General features: G+C 36.1%; 2 protein-coding genes across 6 annotated transcripts; one reads left to right on the top strand and one right to left on the bottom strand.

Moving 5' to 3' along the window:
* Positions 1 to 6,452: 6,452 nt before the first annotated feature.
* LOC110791808 (RNA polymerase II C-terminal domain phosphatase-like 4) lies at positions 6,453 to 21,274 on the top strand. 5 transcript variants are annotated; one of them, XM_056840280.1, is made up of 9 exons: positions 6,453 to 6,647; positions 7,991 to 8,139; positions 11,504 to 11,553; positions 12,026 to 12,135; positions 12,588 to 12,768; positions 14,606 to 14,895; positions 17,460 to 17,648; positions 17,730 to 17,768; positions 20,698 to 21,274. In XM_056840280.1, exons 2-9 carry the CDS (start codon positions 7,991 to 7,993, stop codon positions 21,010 to 21,012), a joined length of 1,323 nt encoding a protein of 440 aa, XP_056696258.1. In that variant the 5' UTR covers positions 6,453 to 6,647; the 3' UTR covers positions 21,013 to 21,274. The 5 variants fall into 5 exon arrangements, with proteins under 5 accessions (XP_056696258.1, XP_056696257.1, XP_056696259.1 ...); XM_056840279.1 differs by having other exon boundaries at positions 12,023 to 12,135; XM_056840281.1 differs by having other exon boundaries at positions 6,454 to 6,647; positions 8,046 to 8,139; positions 11,504 to 11,589; positions 12,023 to 12,135.
* A 129-nt stretch (positions 21,275 to 21,403) lies between these two features.
* Positions 21,404 to 22,876, bottom strand: LOC110791809 (protein SRC2). Its single transcript, XM_021996568.2, has 2 exons — positions 22,278 to 22,876; positions 21,404 to 22,127 (listed from the first exon to the last, which is right to left on the bottom strand). Exons 1-2 carry the CDS (start codon positions 22,666 to 22,668, stop codon positions 21,802 to 21,804), a joined length of 717 nt encoding a protein of 238 aa, XP_021852260.1. The 5' UTR covers positions 22,669 to 22,876; the 3' UTR covers positions 21,404 to 21,801.
* Positions 22,877 to 23,279: the final 403 nt, after the last annotated feature.

Here is a 23,279-nt window from a genome sequence, read left to right as displayed (position 1 = left end):
ATATTTCCGATTCCGGAATTAATTTCCGTTTCGAACAAATATTTAATATTTCCGTTTCCGGAATTATTTTCCGATTCCGATAATATTTTCGATTCTGACAATATTTCCGTTTCCGGCAATATTTCCGATTCCGGCAATATTTCTATTTCCATTAATATTTTTCGATACGTACCATGTTTCCGTTTTCGGCAACATCTACGACTTGGATAATATTTATATTTCTGATACGATCCATATTTCCGTTTCCGGCAATATCATCGTTTCCGGAGTATTCATTTCTTGCCTTTGACGATCTCAGCTCCCACTGGAACCAAGATCCGTCGATTCCGAATATCCATAGATGGAGTATTTAATGCCATTAAATACTTGATCCGTTTACGTACTATTTGTGTGACCCTACGGGTTCAGTCAAGAGTAAGCTGTGGATTAATATAATTAATTCCACTTGAAATGAAGCGGCCTCTAGCTAGGCATTCAGCTCACTTGATCTCACTGAATTATTAACTTGTTAATTAATACTGAACCGCATTTATTAGACTTAATATTATATGCATACTTGGACCAAGGGCATTATTTCCTTCAATGGATAGGGCCAAATGCGGAACAATTGCCAGCACCGAATCAATGGCCGTTGGAAGTGTCAGGAAGACCTCATTTTGAACAATATGAAGAAGGTGAGATAGTGGATAGGAGTATAACAAGCAGAGTGGTGGAGGTTACTCGTAGGTTGGTTGTGTCTTTGAGAAGATGTGGGGGAACTATGAAGACAAGTAGAGTTCACCCGGTTCCGAATTTTGAGATTGGGGGTTTACCGAATGTTCCTTTAACGGAGTTTGACCCCCAAACTCGTCGGATTCCCCAATTGCGTCTATTGATTTGTCTGTATTTTCGCCAGGGAAAGAGGACAAAAAGAGTGAGAAGGAAAAGAAAAAAGAGTTGGAAAGAGAGAAGAGAGAAGGGAGGGTTCATTCGAAGAAGGATAATTCTGTGAGAATGTGTGATAAAGAAGAAAGGTGGAATGGGAGAAAGAGATATGCTATGTTACACAGATGGTCCGAGAAAGGGGGTTATATTATTTGGCTGAGATTCGGGAATGAGGAAGAAAAAAAGGGTGTGAAGCGCAAAATGGTATCGAAGGCAATCACGGATGTGGACTTTGCAAGGGAGTGGGGGGTTGAGGTCAACATTGACCTTGACACCAAAGCACGTGGAAAAAGAGTTAAAGTTGATTGCTCAAGTGTTTCAGTAGGAAGGATCAAAAGACAAAGAAGTATTGAGGTGACGTCCAAACTTCGCGAGGAGATAGATGAGATGGCAGAAGATGTTCAGGTGGCGATCATGGCGTCCATCAAGGATGTCGAAATGGGTGAGGTGGCTGGCCTTGAACAGCCCCCAACAAAGATATGAAGATGGTGGCTTGGAATTCTAGGGGGTTGAACGACTCGCGCACCCCTGCACTTCCTTACTTAGTTTGGCTAGCACGAGTCAAGCGTCCATCTCTTTTATTCCTTTCTAAAACCAAAATGTCAGTAGTAGATATGTCGGCTAAATTGTCGTTTTTGAACCCCGGGAAATGTTTTGGGATGGATGCTAATGGGCTTAAAGGGGGGTTATTTATTTTGTCTTGGTGTAGTGCTAATGTTAGTTGTGTTTTGGCTTCCTGTAACTTTGTTTTGTGTAAGATAAGTGAAAGTAATGGAAGCATAAGGCATGTCCTTTTCGTTTATGGTGACCCGGTTCTTGAGAACCGTAGAGGAGTGTGGTTTCAAATCTCAAATATTTTAGCTACTGTTACAGAGTGTATTTTTATAAGACTTTAATCAATTGGATGATGTGGAAGATAAATTAGGAGGGGTGAATTTTATAAGGGGAATGGAGGATTTTGTGGACTTTAGGTTGAGTGTGAACTTACAGGAAGTGGGTTTTGTGGGGCCAAGGTATACTTGGACTAATAAAAGAGAAGAGGGGGAGCTGATAATGGAAAGATTGGATAGAGCTTATGTAACCCTGGATTGGTTTGACAAATATCCGAATGGCAAGGTTTTTAATGAACCAATAACATGTTCTGATCATGCGGCTATTATATACGATTCGGATCCAGGAAAGGTTAGCTTCAACAGACCATATCAATTGAAAAATTAGTGCCTAAAGTTTGATGAGGTAAGAGGTATGGTTGACTCTACTTGGGGGGAAGTTTCACCAGGGTCAGTAATGTATTCCTTGGCCGGGAAGCAAAAGGAGATCCGTACGATGCTTTAAAAACGATGTGTAAATAATAGGAAGTTGTGGGGGGTTAATTGGGGTTTGGTCACTAAGTCGTTAAGTCGGGCAGCGAAGGAAATTACTTCTCTGCACCAGGGTAGATTGTTTGTGGATCAATTGTATAATTGGGAGGAGAAATGTAAGATGGGATTAGATTATTGGAGACAGCGAGTGAAAGAGAGGTGGGTGAAAGAAGGAGAGACATGCCTAGTTCTCTTATGTTTCGACGCATGAAGGTTAGGCAAGTGAAGAATGAGATCTTAGCTTTGAGGAATGAGAATGAAGAATGGGTGGAGGGCCAAAGAGGAGGTGTCTAACATTGTGTTGGATTCTCTTTTGAAAGTGTACCAACCTCCAGAGTTGCACAACATAGGGGAGGAAATATATTTGGTGTTCAGACAACTTCATTGCCCCCAAATTTCTCCTTTGGAAATGCAAGCCCTTGACGCGCTGATTACTGAGGGAGAAATTAGGGAAGCCATGTTTGATATTCATAAGGATAAATCTCCAGGACCGGATGGAATGATTGCGGAATTCTTTCATGAATACTGGGATAAAGTGGGGTGTTCGGTGGCGGAGGTAGTAGGTAGGTTCTTCTTTACAGGGCACATACTAAAGGAATGCAATCAAGCTTTGCTGGTCATGATTCCGAAAGTTGCGAATCCGGAGTTTGCTGCCCACCTTAGGCCAATTGGTTTAAGCAATACTATTTATAAGTGTGTGTCAAAATGCCTTGTGAAAAGATTAAAGGGGGTTTTTCCTGTGTTAATCTCGGATTATCAGCATGCTTTTATCCCGGGTCGTTATATGGAGGATAATGTTCTTTTGAGTCATGAGTTGATGCATGTTATTTATTCAAGGAAAATGAATGAGTCGGCGGCTATTAAATTGGACATGCATGTCAAAGGTGTATGATAGAGTGAATTGGTTGTTTGTTTTAAAGGTGCTAAAAAGCAATGGCTTTTCGGATCGCTGGGTGGGTCTAATCTCGGAATGTATTTCAACGGTGTCATACAAGACATTAATTAATGGTAGAACAACTTAAGGGTTTAAACCTAAATGTGGATTATGTTAGGGTGATCCCCTTTCTCCTTATTTATTTCTTTTCTGTATGGACATATTATCTAGAATGTTATTACTAGGGGAGGATATTGGGCAGTTCAAGGGAATCAAAGTGAGTAGACGAGCTCCTTCGATAAATCACCTTTTCTTTGCGGATGATGCAATGCTATTTTTCAAAGCCACAGAGGACTCATGTGGAAATATTATGAAAATTATCCAAGAATTTGGGCGAATTTCTAGACAACAATTGAACTACAAGAAGACCTTTGTTAAGTTTTCCCCCTTCATGAGTGAGAATATTAGACGATCTTTGAAAGCAATTCTAAAGGTTGGGGAAGTAGAAAATTTGGGTACTCACTTGGGGGTTCCCATTGACTTGGGGAAGAAGAAGAAGGAACTTTCAAAGTGTGATTGATAAGGTGCATGGGAAAATTCTAGCTTGGTCTTCAATTCGTATTTCTCAATCGGTTAAGGTAATTGTAGGGGGGTTTTTTGTATTGTATTTTTCCCCGTTTCCTACAAGGGGGGCGGTTCTTTAGAAAACCGTTGAATTTTTGTACCTCGAAGGAGTCGCCACCAAATTTTATTTAAGGTCTTGTTTGGAAAGACCGCAAATGACTCTATTTTTGGACAAGGCCTTGAATCCTTGAAACGGATGGGTGAGATCCGGGCTCGGGAACGAAAATGCTTATTCGGCAAGCTTTAGAAATATTCAAGTACGTTGGCACAATATTAGTTCGAAAATAAACCCTAGATTAGACTATGTGGGTTTGAATTTCAGAGCAAAATAGAATTTCTAAATATACGGTGGTCACTTTGCTTTAAAGATTGATTTAAGGAACCTAAGGTCGGTTTGTCCAAAAATATCTTCGTTAAGCGTGATGTAACCTTTGTATTTTTTTGTATTTAGCATGTTGGTGATGAAAGCGATAAAGCACATAAAGCAACATCACAATACTAAATAAAGTGCGGAATTAGTAAATACAAGACCCCCTGGAAAAGGACTAGGGAGTAGGTCCACATTGCCTAGAAATGGACTAGGCAAGTAAAGATGCGGAATTGAAAGTGCGGAATTGAAATTGCGGTATTGAAAGTGCGATATTGAAAGTGCAATATTGAAAGGTGCGATATTGAAAGGTGCGATATTGAAAGGTGCGATATTGAAATTGCAATATTGAAAGGTGCATAATTGAAATTTGTACTTGGGAACATGAGATTCGAACGCCAAGCGGCTCCTTAAAAATAAGTGTGCCCGACACGAATTCAAAGCCAAAAATCTCAACTTGGGAGAGGTTGCTCAACCCAAATATCCTAGATTTTGCATATTAAACTTGAAATTGAAAGCTTGAATATTGAAATGTTTGAACTTGAAATGATTGAAATTTGAACTTGAAATGATTGAAATTTGAACTTGAAATGATCCTAGTTTAGGGAAATAACTATGAATAACCCTAAACATGGCAAGATCTTTGAAAATTGAAGACTTAAACTTGTATATTGAAAATGGAGTTTTGAATCTCAAAGACTAAACCTTTAAATGTTAAAAGGTGTTTATCTTTGATTACCCCATGTTTGATGGTGATTCTAGTCCAAGAGATGATTGTAAACAACTTGGACATCCTTGAATCTTTGAAAATTGTATTTTGTATTTTGAAAAAGTTTGTATTTTTGGAAAACATGTGTGATTGTTGTAAGTGGTGTTTTTTATTGATTAAAAACACCAACTTGCTAATCATTTAGAAATCAAAGCAACATAGTAGATTAGAATGAGATTCGGATTTACCTAGTTAGATTTAGGCAAGAGCTCCCAATTGCTTTGGATTTTAGGAATTTTGTATGTGGGTTTGAGGAGTTTTGAGTTGTATTTTTGAGGCGTAATGTCGAAATTATGACGTTGTATTGTTGTGCTCCCCCTTTTTTCGATGGAAATGAGGGGTATTTATAGGAGGGAATGGTGCAAAACGCCAGCGCAGGGCGCCAGGCCAGCGCAGTGCGCTGCTGACGTGGCTTGAATGCCGCCAAAGCAAGGACGGGGAATCGTCCTTGTTTCGTCTTGTAGCGTTGTACCTGTTGTACGAATAGTACTAGGTTTGGCGTTTTGTATTTGCTTGGAGGTTAAGGCATCGTTTAACGTCTAAAAACAAGCCTTTCTCGGGTTTTTGAATTCCGGTTTTACGGGATGGGACCCGGCATGCTCGGTTTTGTGGGTCGGCGCCCGAATATGACTTGCCTTTTATGATTTTGAGTGGAAAAGGCCTAGTAAAACCAATGGGATGGTCTACTAGTTGAGTTTGTACTTGGATTTTGAAATTGGATTTGGAAAGTTGTATTTTGTACCGAGTTCCGGGAGGGGAACGGTCTCGGGGATTTGGAAAGCATTCAGTTCAGTTCAGTTCAGTTCAGTTCAGGAGCATTAAGTTCAGTTCAGTTTAATTCAGTTTAATTCAATTCAATTTAATTTCATAATATAATACAATATTATTATTATTATTATTATTATTATTATTAATATTACTTATATTATTATTTATATTATTGTATTACTTATTATTTATATTTATATTATTATATTATTATATTACTTATTATTATTATTATTATTATTTATAACTAATTATTAATTATTAATTAATATAATTTATTATTTTTATTAATTAGTTACGGATTATTAGTTATTAATTATTTAGTTATTATTTATTAAATATGAATTATTATTATTATTAATATTTATCATTTATTGGAATTATTTAGTAATGAATTACAGATTATTATTATTATTATTATTATTATTATTTATTATATAGTTATTTAGTTATTAATTAATAATTATTCTTTAGTTATTAGTTAACATTTTTTATTAATTATTATTTATTAATTAATAATAATTATTTATTAATTAATGCTTATTATTTATTATTTATTATTTACTATTTATTATTTATTATTTACTTTTTATATTATAATTTATTATTTATTTCGGTAATATAATCTGTTAAGTTAAGTTAAGTTCAGTTCAGTTCAGGAGCATTCAGTTCAGTTCAGATCAGTAGCATTCAGTTCATTTCAGTTCTAAAGAACAGGCCTTATCCGGCTTTTGTACCATTCACGGTACGGTCGTTTATGAACACTCAGTCGGGCAAAGCCCCAACGCCCCAATGCCCCTCAAGTGAAATTGCTCCCGACGGTTCTTTTCACTCCTAAACCCTTTCTCTATCTCCTCTTCCTTCCCAAATCGCCATTTTAAATCACCCAAGCTTTCTCTCAAGACTAGATATAGAATCCGTATTTCGTGAACGCCGAACCCGCAGCTTCCATCTCTGCAAGTAATTTCTTTCATTCTTTGTGTTCTGGGTTTTGATTCATCTGATTTTCGTACTTGTAATTGTGTTAATCTCTATGAAGAACTACATATTCGTTCATATTATGTAATAAATTTAATTGAATGTCTTTATTGCGGGGTTGAAAGCTTAAGATGAATAGCCAGTATGAAATTCGGAGTACTATATTTTCTGCTTTCTCCATTATACTGATTAAGCAAGTTTTGGATTTCAATATTCCAAAATCCCAATTGAATTTCTCTAATTCAATTAGAAAATATCTTCCACCGCCTTAAATCACCAGAAAACCGAAATACAATATGAGTCTGAATAGGAAACCATAAAACCCATCGGTTTCTCTGGGTTTTTCTCTCTCCTTTATCTGGCTGCTGCAGCCGCCCCTCTAACTGGTCGCCGGTTCTGCTTCCGGCAGTAGCTTTATTGTTGTTCTTGCGCGGATGTTGTTGATGTATTGTCGTTGTTGGGATGCTGATATCCTTCTCAAAATTGCTTATATTCTTGTTTCATACTGTAGTTTCAAAGGGGGTTTAGTTCTGTCTTAAAATCCTAAAATGTTCTGTTTATGAGTATATAAAAGTGAAAGACGCGATTCTTGGATATTGTCTAAAAATTGAACTTTGGTGTGATTAAATTTCACTAAATGCATAATGAGTCGATATGGCTATAATTTGCTCGCATTACTAAAAAGCAGGTTCACTATATGTTTTTCGATGATTCTAGATGGGTTATTGTTTGCCATTGAGAGCCATGGCTGGGTTATGAGAATGACCTGAAACTAGTATTACCTAATTCGTGGTACAGGTATGCGATTCACAGCCTAATTTGTAAATAGACCAAATACTACTTTACTTATTTATTCACTTCGCGGATATTAGCGTATTAGACTATTAGGTAACTAACTATGCTTTGAAAGTGGTTGCTTGGCGGTTTACTCCCGCATAAGGAGCTAAAAGTATGGCATATTTGTTTGTACTTTCATAGTTGATGTGTCTTTTATGAATAATGTATCCTTTTCTCACATTTAAGCATATATGACCAAGAAATTTCTTAAAAACACCTAGATGGGGTCGAGAATGAGGGGTAGATGGGTTCTGATTCAGAAGCTGAGAGCCTTTAAGAATTTGAGCTGCATCATGAAATCGTACTCTGTGGTTTCTGTTAAGAGTTTTAAAGAATCTGGGTATCCTGCTTGTCAAATACTTTTTAACGAATTTGTTATTATTCTAAGCTTGAATTCTGTTATTGTGTTGGATAGAGCTTGGAAATAGGAACTTTCTCACCTATTAGTATCGTTTCTCAGACCTCTCCTGTCTTTGTGAATGTTGCAGATGAGTGTTGCAACTGATTCTCTTGTGAACTCATCAAGTAGTGATGATTTTGCAGCATTGCTTGACGCTGAATTAGATTCTGACTCGTCTGATGGATCACCGGATCAAGATTGTTCAGATGATGAAGATAATAATGCAGAGGGCGAAAGGTATGGTTTATGATTTTGTTGTATGTTTATGGTCTTTTGTATATTTTTCGTGATGTACTTGAAAACAAAGAAGGGCTTTAACTTTTGATTCCTTGGCTTCACTCACTTAGGTTTTGGGTTGAAGGGTTAGATTGATCTTTTAGGTTTCACTAGAAAATAAAATGAAGGTGTATTCTTTAATTGGCTTACACGGAATAGCACTTAAGCATTGGCGGATCTTCAACCGTTTTACGAAGGGGGCCAGTAGAAGAATTAAGCAATATACTCCCCCCGTCACAAAGTTATAGTCCTGTTTGACTAAAAACACGGATTTTAAGAAAAGTGGAATATAGTGGGTGGAAAATTGAAATATAGTACATTGATGATTAATTTGTATGAAAAAGTAGAATATACTACATGTAAAAAAAGAATATGGGGAAGGAGAATATAGTACATGGGGAGATTTTCAATGCATTTTTTTATGTGGTCCCAAATGATGGTAATATGAGAAGTATTTTATGTTCCAATTAGGAAACATGACTATAATTATGGGAGGTCCATTTCCGATAGAGCCAAAAATTCATTTTTTCTTTTGGCTGTGGGATGTAATGGACTAAATCAAAATGGCTCTTAATACATCTTCGCTTCCTTTCCATGAAGTAGAAGAAGGTTGTCCCGTTGTCGTACCGTTATCGCTTGTGTCAATTGGAAACAACCTTTTGCAATTACAGGGGTAAAGCTGCGTACGTCCGACCCCCCCTCACCCCACTTCTTGCGGGAGCTTTTGGGACGGAGGGAGTAGAATGTAATTTATACAATTATATTAAAATTTTAGGTGGGCCAGAACTAAAAATACACTACGAAATTTTTTGCCTGGGGACCCGGGCCCACCTAGGCCACCATGAAGATCCGCCCTAACTTGGTGGTACTTGTATTTGACTTTTATAGTTTGGATTGATTCTGGGAACGAAGGAACTAGTGTAACACTGTTATTACTTGAGGCTGTAGGAATGTAGGATGGAGTGGGTTGTTTGCACCATATAAAAGAAAATCTGACCTTATGGGTTGAGTTGTTGAAGGTACAAGGGGCCTCTTCCGGCACTCAAAATAATTTTCTGGAATTGACTCTTTGGTAATTTGACTTTGTGGCTCTCTCTTATATGCTTTCCTTGATTTTTTAGGATAGTCTCCCTGTCAAATGTGAAGTGTGCTTGAGACCAGTGTTTAACAAAGCGCACTAAAGCGATATGAGTCCTAGAGCTTCATCGAAGTGAAGCGCACTTTTTAAGAATTCAAGGTTTCTTTACCATTATGGATATATATCTTACTAAAATAACCACAAAAACACAAAAATATCAGATTTTCTTCCCTATTGCTCCTTGTTTTAACAAAATAAAGCATATAACATAGTGTTTATCATGTAATATCCACTAGGAAACAAATATATTATGCTATTTTCAAAAGGATATGTCATCTTCTTTTTTTCTTCTTTTTTCTTTTCTTTTGGACTCTTGACCCACTTTCTATTGTTAAGGATTAATAGGATGTGGTCCAACAGACAATAACAACATATAAAAAAAAGCTTTTAACGTGAATTTTTTTTAAAAAAGAAGAATTTCAATGAATCTCAAAAAAGCGCGCTTCATACGCTTTTTGCGCTTCATGCGCTTAAGTGCAATTCGGTGCGCTTTTTCACAAATGCTTCGCTCCCGACCTAATTAAGCCCTTTGCCCTAGAGCTTCGAGCTTCAGCGCTTAAGCGAGCTTTTTTAAACACTGTTTGAGACTCTCTTTCTCTCTCTTGATTTCTATCATTCTTTAAATTTGTGTATCCCTTGTGTTGCCTTCTTTCCTATTTATGGAGCAATATTTGTACTTCTCCAGTCAACTACGCTACTTGAACCTTCACCTACCTTGCTATGACCTTATGTTATTCATGTCAATTTTGGGTTAGACATGGATGCTATCCTTCAAAGTAGCAGAAAACTTGGAAGAATCTAGACACTCCGGGTTGGACACCGTATCCAAGTCCGACAAGTCTTTTGACATGTTGCTTTGTCAAAAAGAAAGATGCATTACAATCAGACCTGTGCGATGGGGTGTGGCCCATTAAGAGCCCTGACCAGACAGTGAAATTACAGGGTCAGACCTGACCCTCTACATAAATGGGGCGGGCTTTTAAAGGGTCAGGAGTTTGTTAAAAAAAAGGGGCTGGGGTGGGCTCTAATTGGGTCATTCTGTTTTCTGATTATACTAGCTCTTCCAACACTCTCCACTCTTCTCTCATCAGCTACTCTCTGTGGTGACATTCTCTCTCCTTCTCAGGTCTTTTCTCAATTCTTATCCTTCTCTCTCTAACACACCCATAAATTCTGGTAGCACCGTATTAGTATGCAATTTCCTAAAAAGCTTAACTCTCCAAATCCAGAAATCATCGGGTTCTCTCTATTTGATGTATTACTTTTTCTTTTTTAAAAAAAAAATTGTTTGGGGGTGTTTATCTAGTTTTTAAAAATTGATTAGTCCAATAATGTATGTGTTTCTTTCTGTTTTACCACTTGTTCAATGTTTTGTCTGTCTTATGTTTTTAATGTGACTGTCACAAGATTCAGTTGAGAAACTAATGGGAATTTGATTAAATGCCCATTATTGATGGGCAGTTGATTAAATACTCCTTAAAATAGATACTTGCCTCTGCATGAAGTAGGATTCAAAGCAACACATTTTGCTTTCTTGGCATTTCAGTAAAAGGCAACAATGTAAGTTAATGTATGTAATTCCACTATGATGACACTGAATATAGAGATGAAATTTCCTGTTGGAAATCATATACTGGTAGAGGAATTTGGTATTTGAATACCTACAACACTAGAATAAGAATAAGAATAAGAATAAGGAAGCTGACTGCTGTCCTCTCTCTGTTGAATTTACCTGTCGAAAATATTAAATTAAAAAGCAAGAAATAAACTATGATTTTTGCAAAAAATGGGCCTTGCAGGGCCAGGATTAATGTGCATTGACCTAACCCGGCCCATTTAAGACTTACTTACCATGACCCAACCCAACCCATTTCACAGGTCTAGTAACAATGTAACTAGCATATTGTTGCTTGTATTTAATCTGACAATGTTTTTCTTGGATGTAATGCCCTTTTAATGCTAAAGTAGATGGGTGAACTTGGTGATCTTGTGTAAATCTGTATTATCGATTTATAAATATCTGGTTTTCTTTTTATTTTCTTTTTTCTACTGCTACTTTTGCGCCCTAATTTTATGAATTAAAATTAGCTTCTTAAGCCAATTCCCTCTTGGGTGTGAAGTTATGCTTTTCTATCAAAATCAGTTGTTCGTATAACTTTGATTTCTAATCAGTGTTTCAATTCTTAGAACCAAAAGATGCAAGGTGTTGGAGATGGACAGCAGAGTGGAGGTGCAAGGTTCAAATTCCAATGGATTCACTGAACAAACTATAGGTTTTCTTCTGATTAAAAAATTTAGAATTGAATAAGAAAATTCAAATTTGTTTATTAAAGTTTGTAAATATGTAATGGCTTTCAGGTAACATGCATATTTTTGAAGGTCTTACATATACAATTTCAGCATGATTTTTTTTGCCTTTTAAGCCTTATTTGTAACTTTTTTTTTTTTTTTTTTTTTTTTATAAATATGAAAATTGAATCTATTCATATTTTTCAGTTAGTCTTCTATATTGATCTAGTCAACTAACACTTTGAATTTGTCAAGTATATCAAAAGTAGTTTTTGAAAATTACAAACGAGTTAAATGAATTCCGAGTTCAAATTTTTGTATATTATTTCCAACTAATAATTGGTGGTTCATTAGTATTCAATCTTGTGGTTTTCTTTATACTGATTAGTGATTACTGAACAACGTATCTTTATCCAGTAGAGGCTATAACAGATTCATGTACACATCCTGGTTTCCTTAGAGATATGTGCATTTGCTGTGGAAAGAGAATGGATGATGGAGCAGGTGTTGCATTTGGGTACATTCATAAGGTACATCTATTTTGAGTAAGACATCTAATCAGCTCAAAGCACTAAACTGCTACTGTTCATATGTACACTTAGAAGATGAACAGGAATAACCCATTTGTGCTACTCAAAAGTCGGGCATCTACCCTTTTCCCCCCTTGTTATTTAGTTGGTTTTAATGGCTAGTATTTTGATGTTGGATTTATTTTAAATCTTGGTATTTCATGTGTATCGTTACAAATGAATAAAGAACAAAGATGGTATTTTGAGTTATTAGGGTTTCTTTTAGTGATTATAATTTGTGGACATTTCTTGCATCATTTATTACATTATGTTCTTGTTGTTGCATTTTTCATTATTAATGTACTTTTTTAGTTCCCCTAAAAAAAATTGTACTTTTTCAGTTGACTGGAGAGCTTGTTCCATCAAATTTCTTTTTTATGGGAATTTGAGATTATTTAAATTGCAAACTGCAGGACTTGAGGCTTGGTAGTGATGAGGTATCTCGGTTACGTGATGCTGATGTGCGGACTTTGCTCCGCAATAAGAAACTTTATTTAGTTCTGGATTTGGATCATACACTGCTTAATTCAACTCGATTAGAAGATATTAATTCAGAAGAGGACTACTTGAAGAGCCAGACAGACTCCTTTGAAGGTCTATCCATTTCACTCTTGCTTTTATAGAACATTTGGTTTTATTGAAAATATTGTTGACATGAATTTTGGATGCTAAGGGCTCGTTTGGTATCGTTTTTTGTTTCCAGTTTTCTGTTTTTACAAAACTAAAAACCAAAATATGAAAACCACATAAAGTAGTTTCCAGTTTTTTGTTGTCAGTTTTAAAATTAACATGATTACAATAGGTATGACTATCTTTTAGTTCATAATTAAATCTAAATCATATGACTTATAAAACCAAAAAAACCAAAAACTGACAGTGATACCGAACTGGCCCTTATTTTGAGTTTTTTCTTTGCATATCATATTTTGGCCATGACTTCTAGCTGTGCTGTTGGGTGTGGAATGGTTTCTGACTTTAATACCCCCCCCCCCCCTCCTGCTTATTTGATTGTTTCTAGATATTATTTTTACCCTGTATATTGAGTTCACTAATTTATTTATTTTTGTTTGTTGCTTATTTAGAAGTTTCTCCTTAATGTATTTGTCGCAATGGAGCTCCTCTTGTGTGTGTGGGTGTGGGGGGGGGGGGGGGAGAGAGCAGGGATAGAATTGGAGAAGGGTTTTTGGTCTAACAAATACTTCTATTTCATTAGTCATAAGTAAATTGGAGGAAGAAATCTTCTGGCATAAATTTGTTTTAGCAGTGTAGACGATAACAGCAGTTGGTGCCACCAGCAGATTATTTTTTGGGCAGACCGCAGACCTGAAGCAACTGATAGAATTTGTGGAAAGATCAAAAAAGCTGTGTCGGAAAAATTAGGGAGACCCAGAAACCTGCTCTTGGCAGATTTCTATTTCTATAGGCTCTTCTGTTAAATTTCATATACTTATGGCTGTGTTATAGTTCTTGAGAGTTGAAATCAGTGGACTGGGACTTTTGATCTGGAATTAGAGGCATGAAACAGTGATCAAAGTATGGTTTCTGGTTACTTTATTTTGATCATGACCCGGAAGCTGGGTGTGGAATGGATGATGCTTTGTCACCAAAATAATGGTCAGGGATAGGAAAAAGGAATATGGTAGAAGAATGATTAGAGTGAAAGAAGAGAAACTAGAGTGGGAATGTAAAAGGCAGGCAGAAACTGATAGGAAGAAACGCGAGAGATCCTGACAGCAGCATCAATATTACATTTTATTAAATTGTTTGTTCCGGAACGTGGTGGTCTTCTATCTTTTCATTAAGAGAGCACCGTGTACAGGGAGCAGCGGCTATATTTGTAAAAAATACAGAATCTGGCCAAGTCATTACTTGTGGAGTTTGCCACCTGACGTTGCTGAAAGTGTAGAAGGATAAGTGTTGTAGCTTTAAATGGAAGCCTTACTAAATGTAACCATCTTTTGTATAGACTAAGACTTCATATTCCTAGCACTAGGTAACCAACAATAGATAGGGAATTATTTAGACGTTGAGAACTTGGAAAAAACCCTGCTAACAAGTCCGTAAGTTATATGATCTTCCTAATCTTCCTCTTGAAACAAATGCTAGGTTCTTGATTTTCATGTCTGCTTTGCGTAAATGCGTAGTTAATTTTAATTGTAATTTTACTGATGACATGACTGACATAATATATAGTTTGACACCTTGACCATTGTCCATGCAATTTTATTCTCGGATGGGCTATCCTCCTGGCGTGTTTGAGACAGCTGTAGTTGACCTTCTTTCCCCTCACCTCCCTCTTATCCTTTCCTCTTTCTCCTCACCTCCCTTTGGCCCCTTCTGGCGTCAATCTTGTCTACGACAATTTTAGCTGTTGGAAAATTTCTATTGTTTTCTTCATCTTTGTCTGATGTGTGTATTTTGCATCCGGCAGATATTTCAAAGGGCAGTTTATTTCGACTTGATAAGATGCGCATGATGACCAAACTAAGACCATATGTTCGTACATTCTTGCAAGAAGCAAGTAACATGTTTGAAATGTATATTTATACCATGGGTGAGCGCGCTTATGCCATAGAAATGGCAAAGCTTCTTGATCCTGGAAGTTTGTATTTTAATTCAAGAGTGATTTCACAAGCTGATTGCACTCAAAGGCATCAAAAAGGGCTAGATGTGGTTTTGGGTAAAGACAGTGCTGTTTTGATACTTGATGATACAGAAGCTGTAAGTGTGCTCCATGCTCCCTTCAACCTGTATTGTTTTTATATTCCAGCATAAAATGTCCTGGCCTTCTTTCTTGGTTATTATCATGTTATTTTTTCTTAGTGTCATTCTCCTTATAACTTCATGTGTTTTTGGATTTGTTTTGATCAATCTGTATTTGCTGTCAGCCTGTCAGTAAAAGTATGAACCTGTCCAATACGATATCTCAGTTCTTTTGACCATTTGAATGTTATGGCTGATATTTGCACCTATACTAAGGTGGGGTAAAATAGATTATTTAGAGTCCTCACTATATGGATATTCATTATTCTAGCTGTCTGGCATGTTTGTGTAATTGTAGTTCAAGTAACCCAGCTGTATTAGGACAGAAATGCCCTTTGTTTTGAGCTTTCCATTATGGTAGACTGTTCAAGAAATTTAACATATTAATTTTTAGTTCATCTGGAATCTTTCAGTGCCCCTACCTATTCGAGTATGCAGTGCGTGCATTAAAATTGTTATGTACGGAGTACTTTTTATTTTCCAAGTTATGTATATCTGGAGATGGATATCAAAACTGTGTTTCTGGTTTACTGTGGGGCCTACCTATTCGAGTATGCAGTGCGTGCATTAAAATTGTTATGTACGGAGTAATTTTTATTTTCCAAGTTGTTATGTATATCTGGAGATGGATATCAAAACTGTGTTTCTGGTTTACTGTGGGGAGGGTAGTTCATTTATTGGTGTCAATTTGGTGGCTTATAGAGCCAATCACTAGTTCCCAACCTTGAGGCAAACTACTGGATCACCTCCTTTTTAGGGAGAGCTAAAAGAGTGGGAACAGGTAACTAGGAAACCTTGCTTTTAGTTAGTATAGGAAAACCTTCTGAGAATGGTTGTATCAACAGGGTTTGTGGGCCATAATTAATTAATCATGAAGAACATTCATATTCAGTAATTAGGGAACAAGCACGACTCATGTATTAGGACTTTTGTGAAGGATTAAAAAAGGGAAGTATACGCAATAAGCCAATAAGGGATTCAAACTTGACTCACATTTACAACGTTAACAAATCATGACTCATGAGCTAACCATTAATACACACTAGCTAAAGGTCATTGTGATTGAAAATCACAAAGAAAGAAGAATTCTCTCCATTGCAGCTAAAGGTGAGCAATACCAGCTTAAGGGATTCAAACTTGACTCACATTTACAACGTTAACAAATCATGACTCATGAGCTAACCATTAATACACACTAGCTAAAGGTCATTGTGACATTGTGATTGAAAATCACAAAGAAAGAAGAATTCTCTCCATTGCAGCTAAAGGTGAGCAATACCAGCTCAACTCTCCATTGCTTAGCTTTTCTCTTTAAACACCAAAGGTTAAGTTCAACAACCTACTCCATCTCTATTCATAGGTGGCCAGCTACTAATATAGTTAACCTCAGAAATTTGTAATGTTGGGCTCTTGGGTTGCAAACTTGCAAAGGTATGGCTGAGATAATTTTATCTAATGCAAAGAAAGAAGTGAAAAATCTGTTAAAGCGAGCATGGGCATGCGAATTTCGTACAACCAGTAGTGCCAAGCCTGACTCGCTGAACTGAAGTTTGCAGGGATTTTTCCTGCGTACACAAACGTACATTTTTGCATGGCCTATTCACTTGGCCTGGTCATTTTGTTTTTATTTCAAAACTTCATCCTTAGACCCCTAAGACCCGGTGTAACCCTTGAAAGTAACATCAAACTCCGAGTTGGCATTTTTTACCTTTCCTACATGGGCCAACCCAATGGACTGTGGTCTGTGGGAAAGCCGGAAGTCCTACAAGTAGAAATGAAATTAAAATTCTGAAAATTCGGAAATTAGAGAATGATGCTCCTACTGTGTATCAGTTTGAGTTTCACTATCTATTTTTGCTGTTGTCATTTGTGAGGACATCTTCCCTTCTGGTTGAACTTTTCTTTCTTCTTCCATGATAATTTTCTTTTATCTAAAAAGATTGTGTACCCATGCATAATTTGTAGGATTATTAGTAAATTTGGGAAAAAATTTAACCTTGGTCGAAAAGGACAATACGCTTTTGTGTGATAAAAGACTTATTTTTAACAATACCTTTTTCTGTATCTATTTCTGTTTCTGTTTCTACTCCAGCCGTCTAAAGTCATATTAAAAGCCTATCCCTATTATTTTTCCATCTTTCTCATGCGTTTTTTTTTCTTTTTCCAAATGTTGTGTTTACCCTAGTCCGTATCTGTTTGGAGATGTGTGGTCATGGAGTTACCTAAGAAGTTCCAAGGAGAACTATAAACTGAAAGTCTTAATTTTGTTCAAGATCAGAATGTCATTTACCCAATGGAAAACTTTTTTACTGGTGTTCAAAAAGGGGTTTTAACACCCGACTATATAGTTATTGTATTTCTTTTCCTAGGTATTTGGACCTGATTACTAGTTTTCTAGTAAAAACTCTGTATCCAACCTTATGTAAGATGCTGCATCATGCTATTTTTATGCATCTAAATTGGCAATATTTGAATTTTGTGTATGTCGAAAGCCTGCAAATTTATATGTTGAAATATTCTAGGTTTGGCAAAGGCACAAGGACAATCTAATATTGATGGAAAGATATCACTATTTCTCCTCTAGCTGTCGCCAATTTGGCTTTAATTGCAAGTCTCTATCTGAGTTGAAAGGTGATGAGAATGAAGCAGATGGAGCACTTGCAACTGTTCTTGGAGTTCTTAAGAAAATTCATAGCAATTTTTTTGATGCTGTGAGTATTATCCTTTTACTGGCTATGGTTACGTGTTTGGTCTACTTGAATGTACTTATTGACAATGAAATATTCTGATAGGAGCATGGAAACGACTTTGCTGCGAGAGATGTGAGACAGGTAAAATATTGTTATACCTTGTTCTGTGCCATTTGTGTTTTGATCTGGTTATGGAGTAATTATTATGCTAATTGGCCATTGTGATTATCTATCTTATGCTAGATCTTAATCCTTCTCTTCGTTCTTTGATCTGGTTATGGAGTAATTATTATGCTAATTGGGCGTTGTCAAAATCTATCTTATGCTAGATCTTAATCTAATGCTAAATCTTTTTTTTTTTCATTTGTTTGTGTGCGTGTGTTGGTTGCACGTCAGAGATCATTTCAGATTTTCAGTGAGTTGTTGAGGTTACATCCACCCATTTGTGTTCAATATTTGAGTTTGTTGTCCTATCTAGATTTATTTTTTATGATGAAGGATTATAAAAAATATTTATCAATTGAGGGGTAGGGGGGTGGGGGGAAATGGATTTTCTAAGGTCCAGTTATGAGCATTTGCTGGAGTATATTGAAAAGGCACCAAGCCAAGAGCCAAAATAGTTTAAAGTAAGTATATTCGTTTAGGATTTATTAGGAATGCAAATAATGATATTGTGTACACAGTTTTCTTTCTCATAATTATTTGTTTGTGCTTAGCATTGATTCTTTTTTTTCTTTTTGTTTTTGGCGATATTGTGGGACTTTGTTTCCCTTCATTGTGTGGATATTTTTCTGTAAGCAGGGTTTTAAATCATAAATTATGGTCGTGATCTGCATCACAAAAGCTTCATCTGTTGTATTTTTATGTAATGGATGTATATTTGTTGGTGTTGTATCGGCTCTTTATTGTGCGATGCAATATCCCTTAATGACCGGGAAATAACACTGAGTAAGTTGAAAAACTGAATGTGTGATATGAATCTTGATACAGTTAGAGACTTTGGACTTAATTTCAACAACCCACTCTCGTTTGTAGATACCAATTTTATGGCTTCAATCACCATAAACTACCATTACTTCCGTTCCTGAAAAATCATTACACTCACTATTTTCATGGACTTCAATGCAATATTTAACTTCTAATATATCCAATCACACATGTGAAAGAATTATAAAAAGTTGATATTTTTAAAATAAATGTTGAGACTAATTTAACAAAATCCCACATGATAATGTTTTGATGTATATAATAATGCAAAATCTATGGTCAAAGTTTTCTACTTTGAACATATATTCCAAAGTGTTAAAGAACTTTCAGGGACGGAGGTAGTGTTTAGGAAATGGTCAAGGCTAGACAAATTAACCTTCACTCACTGAATCAGGCTTCACTCGCCGAAATCTTAGGGTCTTATGATGGACTTCACTCATCAAACAAAATGGAAGAAATGGTCTTATGACCCCTCTTATGTAAAGAAGTAAAAAAAGTCTATTTCCGTTTTTAAAAATAGTGTTATTGGATCTTTACTGCTTGTGAACCAATTTTTTTTTTCTATAGATTGTTCTATTATGTAAAGAAGTCACGAAGAAGTTTACTTTTCTGCTTATAAAAATAGCATTAAAGCCATGTAACTCATTTTTCATGACATATGACTGACTGACTGACCGACTGATATTAGACAAACTTTTCGAGTATCAAAAGTGTTGCCTTTCTTAATTTAGACATTCCATATTCTTTCTACATTTCTTTCCTGGGGTAAAAAGACCTGACTCCCTCCATCCCACGTAATTTGTTACACTTTCCTTTTCATCCGTCCCACATTACTTGTTATACTCCCAAATTAGGAATGACCCTACAATTATTATATTGTTTATCTCTTGCCACTAACAAAAATTTGATCCCATCTCTCATTCAATTAAAAAAAAATATACCCCACTAACTCCTATCACATCTATTTTTTCAATAAAATAACAATTGATAACAAACTACCACTTCTCACCTAAAACTTTGTGCAAAGATGAGTGTAACTAGTAATGTGGGACGGAGGGAGTATTTTATTTTCTATAAATTCATTCGTTGTTGTAGAACTTGTAGTTTAAATTTATTGGTCACTCAATTCATTACTTGTTTGATACAAGTATATCTTGCTAAAAGTCTTCTTAATTGGGTTCTAACCCTTCTCGCTTTGCACTAGCTAGCTTGTTTTCCACCTTGCCAACTCAATTAGGTCATGTGCGTAGGTATTTTATCGTGGCTACCTACTGATTTCAATGCAAGCAAAGACTTCAACAGAAATTATACCCTATGGCGCTGCAAGGCTGCATGGCCTGCATCAATATAGTCATGTGACAATATACCGTCAACCCAGTGCCCACTTACAAAGGTTTTGCATAGGTGGTGCGTGTCTCTAGTAGACAGGCCTTTTGAGTTTAATGGGGTTCATGAAATTAAAACGCTCATATCATATGCTTCTTGAAATCGAGTTTTTAGAGGGAGAGGAGGGGGGTATTAGCAATGTAAGTTACAGCTGTTATGTTCTCAGATAATGAGGGAGAGTGTGGTTAAGGCTGACCATATATTTGAGGCTGGTTGTGGCTTCTTTTGCTTTGACTTGAATATTATTAACATGTTGGTTTTACTCGAATGGTAGTCTGAAGAGGTCGTACGGTGGCCAGTCTGGTGATCAATCTCAAGGGTGGTAGGGTACCAGATTACTACTACTCACCATTCAGACTGGCCACCGTACGGTGAGCATTGTTTATCTTTCCATTTCTAGTATCTTCACCATTTGTATCCATATAAATACTCTATGATGCCGTATTGTTTACAGTTGTATAGATGTAAGGTTATTTGCAAGTATTCATGTCATTGGTTCATCAAGTATAAACATTTAGTTAATGTAATATATTTGTTTGTGTAGATGCATTCATCATGTGTAATGGCCTTACAGAGTCGAGTCAATAATGTATTGTAGTTGTCATGCATGATGATGCTGAGTTAGAGTTAAAGTGCTTGTCAATGATGGAATTGATATTTTGTGGCATCTCCTTGGAACATGAAAATTATGATGCAGGTGCTGAAGAAAATCCGAAATGAAGTCCTGGGAGATTGTAAGATAGTATTTAGTAGAGTTTTTCCAACAAAATTCCAAGCTGAAAACCACCATTTGTGGAAGATGGCTGAGCAGTTGGGAGCAAGATGCGCAGTTGAAGTTGATTCCACTGTGACGCATGTTGTCTCCACAGATGCTGGGACAGAGAAGTCTCGTTGGGCAGTTGAGAATGGGAAATATCTAGTCCATCCTAAGTGGCTTGAAGCTGCAAACTATCTGTGGAGTAAGAAACCAGAACAAGAGTTTCCTGTTGTGCTATCGAAGAAGAGAAAATGAGTTATTGTGGGCGCTTGGTTGGATCTGGCTGGAGATTGAGTAAAACGTAGCATGTACATTTTGTAGGTCGCATTGGGTAACACCAACATGTCTTCCTCCCTTGTTTTGGTGGGAGTTGATAATGGTTAGGGTATTTTTCAGGATCAGGATCCATGTACATGGACTAATTAGTTTAACAGAGACATGTATATACTAATTTCAACTCTCTTTTGTCGCATCACTCTTTTTCTTACTGCTTTTAAACCCATCTCCTTTTAAGCCATTGGATTTGCTATTTTCTTTTCTGGCTTTATTTAAGTTTGTAACTGGTTTGAAGCACTTTCCAGTTCACATGATCTTGAGTCCTATTATAACTAACCAGTCTGGGGTTATCAAACCACATTAACTTTACAAAGATGATACGTGCAAGACTAATGCACTACGTTATTTTTGTAGAAAAACCCTTGTTTACAAAGACGATATACGGAGTACAAATCACAATTACTTCAATATTGATTAAAATAGTATATCAACATAGGTCCAAACTAATGCCTTAAAGCTCATGTTTGGAACGAGTGTCGTTATGTTCATGTTTTAAAGCTCACTAACTTGGTACCACAGATCCAAATTAGGTGCCGTAATCTTCTCGAAATCTTTAATAATGTAGCAGCAAATTAAAAAATAAAATAAATAATCCCAGTTTCAAAATATAAAAAATAAAAAATGAACTACCCAAAAAGACAAATATTTGATCTAAAAAAGTGACGCTTCTAATTTATACAGCAAGTCACTAATCCTTGCCCCTTATGTCTACCAATGGTCATAGCCAGGTGGCCTAAGATATCCCCAATGCGGGTCTTCATATGGTGGCGGCGGCGGTGGAGGATGATAATGGGTAGGGGTGGTTGCTGATAGTACGACAGGCGGGCTTGCATGTTCCTCCAAATTTGGGTACTGAATTCTTCCTGAATCTGATATTGAAGCAGATTCATCCAATTTATGATGAAAATAATGAGTTTCTGAATTCATATTCTGCATTGTATTACCATCCAACTGCTGATGATGGTAACCTATGACATGAGTATCTGAATTTGTAGTATTACCATCCAACTGTGGATGATGATGATTATGATGACCTGTGACATGCGTATATGAATTCGTTGTATTACCATCCAACTGCAAATGATGATGATGATGATGATGATGATGATGATGATGATGATGATAAATGGAAGTAGTATTGGCAATAACCTTATAAGAAAAGTCAAGAATGCCATTATGATTACCTTGAGGACTACGCACCTCATAACTAACAAATCTGGGAATCTCAATTCCAACAGACTGAATCAATTCTGTTAAAGGAACACGAACATCCCCAATGGTCCTATAACCAAACAACTGCCCATGATTCCGCAACTCGAACAGAAGACACAAGTCTTCAAAACCAGGGTTGATTCGATGCAGCGGTCGTAAATCAAACTTGATGGGATGATTCCATTCAGGATTGCCATCTCCATCATCATCAACAGGAGTTTTCTGCTCCTGTTTTTGGTCTTGTGTCAGTTCTAGGCTGTCCTTTTTTGTGCTTATGGATACAGCTGCATAAACTGTTAGTTTTTGGAAGAAATTGAATGCACTTAAGCCTTTGCACCACATTACCTTCATCTCTAATTCCATCTTTTTTTTCTTTCTAATTTTTGTTTTTGGGTTTTATTATAAACTCAAGTATTTGTAGAATTGGGATGTTTCTAGAAAAAAAGAAATTGGCTTCTTCTTGTTGGAGTCTACCATGATCTACTTTCCAACGGTCATTTTCATCATGAATGACACGTTTGTGAAATTCCGCTTTGAAAATTGGACTTGGACATAATGGATGCATCTTGGAAATGGAATGGTCACATAATTGGAAATTACCAAGACCCCAAGAGAATGTATAGTTCTATACTAATATATTAAAAGAGAGAATAACTCTCATTATTATCTTAATCAACCGTTAATTCTTATTTATCCATACACATTAATTTATAAATACATGTTAATATGAAGTCGAATAACTAAATTTTTATGTTAACTTTGATTTCTTATGGACTATATTGGAATAAAAATGAAATGTCTTGCATATATCTAATTTGGTTCTTAATTTGAAGCACTTAGTTCTATTAGAAAATAAATTAAACGAAATGTAAGATAATCTGATTGAAAAATTACTTGGCATGATAAATGACGTAGTGTACATACGTAGTTGATGAACTTAATGAATCTTTTTATTTTTATGGAATACATGTATT

The sequence above is a fragment of the Spinacia oleracea genome, chromosome 3 (assembly GCF_020520425.1).
Source record: "Spinacia oleracea cultivar Varoflay chromosome 3, BTI_SOV_V1, whole genome shotgun sequence".
Classification (NCBI taxonomy): domain Eukaryota; kingdom Viridiplantae; phylum Streptophyta; class Magnoliopsida; order Caryophyllales; family Amaranthaceae; genus Spinacia; species Spinacia oleracea.
The sequence above is the reverse complement of the archived record's forward strand: the minus strand, read 5'-3'. Positions and strand labels throughout refer to the sequence as shown.

Bases quoted from the DNA above. Each gene is read 5' to 3' on its own strand.
- LOC110791808 (XM_056840276.1), top strand. From the start codon at position 7,991: ATGAGTGTTGCAACTGATTCTCTTGTGAACTCATCAAGTAGTGATGAT. The intron at 8,140-11,503 runs GTATGGTTTATG...TTCAATTCTTAG, and splicing joins AATAATGCAGAGGGCGAAAG to AACCAAAAGATGCAAGGTGT. The intron at 17,769-20,697 runs GTAAAATATTGT...ATTATGATGCAG, and splicing joins CTGCGAGAGATGTGAGACAG to GTGCTGAAGAAAATCCGAAA.
- LOC110791809 (XM_021996568.2), bottom strand. From the start codon at position 22,668: ATGGAATTAGAGATGAAGGTAATGTGGTGCAAAGGCTTAAGTGCATTC. The intron at 22,128-22,277 runs GTAATCATAATG...CGCATGTCACAG, and splicing joins TGAGGTGCGTAGTCCTCAAG to GTCATCATAATCATCATCAT.